Raw genomic sequence first — 5419 nt, forward strand, 5'->3', positions numbered from 1 at the left:
AACTATTTTTTCACTAAAACTTTGACTACAAAGTATACTGTACATTTTAGGCGAAAATGGGCTTTCGTCCATTTTGCGCAAAAAAAATGGGCAAATGCCCCATTTCCCAAACTAATTAGGAAAATGTCCCTTTTTTGAAACTCGATTTTTTCAAAATCAAGTTAATCCCTATAATGATGTTTTAAAGAGCCAATAGTGACGTTTTAAGGAGTCTATAGTGGCGTTTTAGAACTCGAGCTCCATGAACTCGAGTTATAGGTAAAAAAAAAACTTGCATGGAACTTGAGTTCATGGAGCTCAAGTTCCAAAACGCTACTATAGGTCCTTAAAACATCACTATAGGCTTCTTAAAACGCCACTATAGGGCTTTAGAATTTTTTTTTTTTTTTTTTTTTCTGAAACTTGATTTTAAGAAAATCTTGTTTCAAAAGAGGGGCATTTCCCTAATTAGTTTGGGAAATGGGACATTTGCCCATTTTTTTTGCGCAAAATGGGTATTTGCCCATTTTCACCATACATTTTAACATCATGCATGTGTATGTGTCATGCATGTGTGCATGGATATTGTATGACTTAACAAATGTGGACTTTTTTAAAAAAAGAAAAAAAAATCTCACGCTCATAAATGAGAGGGAATGAGTTTCTAACCAATAGAAACTTTAATATAACATATCAGAGAAAAAAAAATCAAACAAAAAAAAACTCTTTAAATCATAAAGTTTTGGTATTTAAATAATTGTAAAATGTTAGTTTCATTGACTTGTTCTCTTTTTTGCTTGACTACGTACAGGTGTTTTTAAAAATAAAAAAAATGTACGGGTGTGTTAAATACACTGTTTTGAACAAGTGAGTCAATTTCGTATCGGATGCTGTACCGGTTTGACTAGTTAAACAATATATTTCAGTACCCGTGTACCATTTCGGATTTATCGATATTTTTTATATTTATAAATATATATATATATATATATATATATATATATATAAATTTACCATAAAACATTTCCTCAATTCAGAACAAATTATTCATGGTTTTAGACTTTAATATCATTTAAAAGAAAAAAAAAACACAATATAAAAATAGAAAGCTTAATTGTTCATTGTATACTAAGAAAACAAATAATACTAATAAGTTAATGCAAATAAGTTATCATTCTGCTTTTATAAAAATTCAAAAATTACAAAACTTTAAAAAAAAAGGCTTTTTTTTTTGGGGTACCAGCCGGTACACTCAGTACCGGCCGGTATTGCCCGAAATCGGCCGGTATTTAAACCGATACGAAACGTTGGTGTTTCGACACTGGTATACATACCGATACGGCCTGACTAGTACGATATCAACTACACTGGTTTTGAAGAATTTTCTGAGGCGACCACAAGTATGCCTTTTATGGTGATTTTATATCCAAACACATATTTTTGCTCGTGCTTAAATGCATGCTCAACCCATGATTATGATTTGTTTCTCACTTTAACTTTTTCTTTTTCTTGCGTAAACATACCATTCCTAAAACGCTAAAATAAACCCATTGTACTATACACAACGATCATACATTACCGGGTAAGTATAATAATTAGTATATCAGTTTAGGTAAAATATATTAAATTCTCCCATTTATTTTTTTGAGAAACAAACACATACATAAATAAGGGAGAGAGAATAATTTTCTAACGTTTAAATATACCACAAAATCCACTTAAAAGCCATGATAATTAATTTCTCTAATTAAATTCAAACCCTTAGTTGAATTGTAATTTAATTGTTCTTAAAAAAAAAGTATTATTAATTTGTAATTTATTAGTCAATGCAGCCAAGTATTTGAATTCAGTTGGAAAATGTACAACACCTAAACTATTGTATCTAATTTTATAAGTAAATTACACAAGCTTCCCTTGAGGTTTTGGAGAATACGTTGAATGGCGCTCTATTTCAAACCTCAAGATACATGTTTGGTAGTAGTGAATAGATATTTGTGTTCAAATTGATTTGAAAATTTTTATCTAAAAAGTTTAGTGAAAAAGTATATTTCAAGTTCTTATATTGCCAAATTTTTCGAGTACTTATAAATAAAATAAATTAATTAAAAAAACAAACAAACAAACTTGTTTTTAATGTGTTGTCAACATCACGTAGTTCTCACAATTTTCAAAATAATTATAATAATACTACTTAAAACTGTTACTTGATAATTGAAAATACCACTGAAGTGTTCTCAAACTATAGTATTTAAGTACTTTAAATTGAAAACTGTGACTCAAACCATCTTTGTTAAACAATGTTACCAAACATTTTTTTTAGCTCACAATCTTCAACATGTAAACACTATAAACTTTGGTTTAAACTTTGCTACCAAATAGGCCCTAACACTTCCTTAATTTGGGGTTAGAGGAAGTCAACAAATTTAGGTTATGTTTGGTAACAGTTTTTGTTTTCTATTTTCAAAAACTTGTTTTGGGGAATATAAAGAAAAAATAATTTTCTTGTATTTTTGAAATAAAAACCATATTTGGTTAGTTGAAATTTAAAAAGTAGGTTTTTGAAGAAAAAAATAGAATATACTAAAATATGTTGTTATTAGGATTTGAACTTTAATTCTAACTCATTAAATGAAACATATTCATTAAATTAAATGCGTATTTTCATTAAGTTTTAAAAATTAGAAACTGAAAACAACATTTTGCGTATTTTTAGTTTTCTTCATAAATTAAGATTTAAAAACATTTTTTGTTTTTTATTCATTTTAAGTTGTCAAACAAGTTTTTTAGTTTCAAAAATAGAAAACTATTTTTGAAAACAGAAAATAAGGAAAAAAAAATAATTATCAAACATACCCTTAATATTCTCTTAACCATAGACAGTAAGACACTATTCCAAATTTGGAAAAGATTTCCTTGATCAAATTCTAATCATAGTTAGCAAAACTTTTTTTGATTAGATATTACTCCTTATCGCTCCTCTGTGGTCAGGGGCTGGCCAATATAATCCTCCAAATTTTAGAACATTCTATTATTGTTATCATTATTATTAGAATGTGTTGAATTGATTTCTTCAAACCATAATAAAACATATATAATATCATCGTTGCCCCGAACCTAGTCATTTGTAAACCTTTCAATTAAGAAACAGCAACCCCAAAATCCTCACCATGGCCAAGATCAAGACCCTGACCTTCCTCTTCATTCTCTTCACCATTTTCTCAATCTCAACCCTTACCACCACCGCCACAAAAAACCATGGCTTCGCAAGAGCCATATCTCCAGCTAAACTAGGGATAAAGGCTGAGAAACTAAGCCACCTCCACTTCTACTTCCATGACATAATCAGTGGGAAAAATGTTACGGCCGTGAGAGTTGCCGAGGCTCCAGGGACAAAGACATCACCCACAAGATTCGGAGCTGTGAATGTGATTGATGACCCATTGACTATAAAGCCCGAACTGAGTTCCGAACGAGTGGGAAGTGCTCAAGGAATATTGGCTGCGGCTTCGCAAAGTGAATTCGCTTTTGCAACGACGTTCAACTTTGTTTTCACTTCAGGGCAGTTCAATGGTAGTTCTCTCAGCGTGTTAGGGCGCAATAGTGTGTTCTCGAATATCAGGGAACTTCCTATTGTTGGTGGGACTGGGGTTTTTCGCTTCGCACGTGGGTACGCTCTGGCTCATACTTACTCGAGGGAGAACAATGGTAATGCTGTTGTGGAGTACAATGTTTATGTCTTCCATTATTGATGTGTGTTTTCCACTTTTCTTTATGACAAACTTTAGTTATTAGCTTTCTTTTTCTTTTCTTTTTTTCTTTTTTCTTTTTTTTTTTTTTGGTTTTAATTCGTTGAGTTTAGTACTACAATATGAATTTGAGGGTTCAAAGTTCTCTCTCTCCTTTTGTTGTATAAAATAAAATAAAATCTATTACATTAATTTTTTTTATCTCGAGATTCAAGAAACAGTTATATTATTTGCGGTGTTTTATGTGTGATTTGAACCTCATTTTTCTCTCTCCTATTGTCCACTTATCTCAAAAAATAAAAATTTATACATCCCACAAATTATGAATTATAGCATAACACAATTTGATATATTTTTAATGAAAAGAGTTTGGATTCAACTCTCTTCTCCTATTTTCTTGTATGAAAAAAGAAATCCTTACATTAATATGTACATATCCCACAAGTCATGAATAACAATGAAAAATTTCCTGACTTCCATTTTTTCTTTGGGCCCTAGTTAAGTGTTGTAATGTTTATTGGAGCCAATCTATGTCAAGGATTGATTGTTTGTGAGTGTCAATCGACCCATTCGTGAATTAAATTCGTTATGAGGGAGAAAATGGGCACTTGTTCATTTCGCCAAAACTTTTCAGCAAAATACCCCATATCTGAAACTAATTAGGGAAATACCCCTGTTTTGAAACTCAATTTTCTAAAAATCGAGTTTCAATTTAAAACTCGATTTTTGGACAATTGAGTTATAGCAAACTGAAAAAAAAAAAAAAAAAATGGTACTCGAGTTCATGGAACTTGATTTCTTTGAAAAAATTCCCTAAGTTCACATTCGCTATAACTCGATGTTCCAAAAATTGAGTTTTACATTTGGAACTCGATTTTTAGAAAATCGAGTTTCAAACATGGGGCATTTTGATGGATTTTTTAAAAAGAAATGGTAAAAGCCCATTTTGGCCCCGTTATGAGGTTTGAAATGTTTATTGGAACCAATCTATGAAGTTCACTTTAAAAATTGGGAGTGATAGAGGTTCGTAAAATTTCCATGAGACAGCCCTGGCGTATGAGCCCACTTCAATTAGAAGGGTTCAGAGTATTTGAGGATTAAAGTGAGCAAATATCCCTTAGAGTATAGACCATAAAACCTCATGGTATTAATGTTGAGTTTTTGAATGCTATATTTTGAGAGCTAACTTATATTATTCTTACTAAAATATAAGATAAGAAATATTAAGAATAAATAAAAATAAGCTTCTAAATAGAAATAAAATAGTGGATATAAAGCCTAAGTTCAAGAAGTGGATAAAATAGTAGTTGTCAGACTTATATTTACGGAAGGGCTATCGACGAAATGGGTCAGCTTAGGTTTGGGCCTAACCTGTACTTGACCTGATTGGGTCGGGTGACTGAAAATATGACCCATACTCAACCAAACATATGGGTTGGACTTGGCGGTTCGGATCGTTAGTTGAGCAGGTTGGATTCGTTAGTTAGGTGGTTTGGGCTTCAGATTGGGCCAATTTTGTGGATTTGCATGAATGTTTTTAATTCCTAATCTTTATAGGCCTTTTGGGCCTAAATTAACGAGCTTACTTTTTACAAAGATTTATAAAATTTTGAACCTTGCATATGCGTGTGTGTGTGTGTGTATATATATATCAAATGAGCCTCTTTTTACATCATTTATTTCAAATTGGGCCT

At 31.1% G+C, this 5419-nt stretch overlaps 1 protein-coding gene across 1 annotated transcript; it reads left to right on the forward strand.

The window, feature by feature from the left end:
• The first annotated feature begins 3146 nt into the window (after positions 1-3146).
• LOC142626951 (dirigent protein 21-like) lies at positions 3147-3728 on the forward strand. The gene has a single exon (XM_075800701.1). It carries the CDS (start codon positions 3147-3149, stop codon positions 3726-3728), a length of 582 nt encoding a protein of 193 aa, XP_075656816.1.
• Positions 3729-5419: the final 1691 nt, after the last annotated feature.

This window comes from Castanea sativa, chromosome 3 (assembly GCF_040712315.1).
Source record: "Castanea sativa cultivar Marrone di Chiusa Pesio chromosome 3, ASM4071231v1".
NCBI lineage: Eukaryota > Viridiplantae > Streptophyta > Magnoliopsida > Fagales > Fagaceae > Castanea > Castanea sativa.

Coding starts and splice junctions, on each gene's coding strand:
- LOC142626951 (XM_075800701.1), top strand. CDS start 3,147: ATGGCCAAGATCAAGACCCTGACCTTCCTCTTCATTCTCTTCACCATT.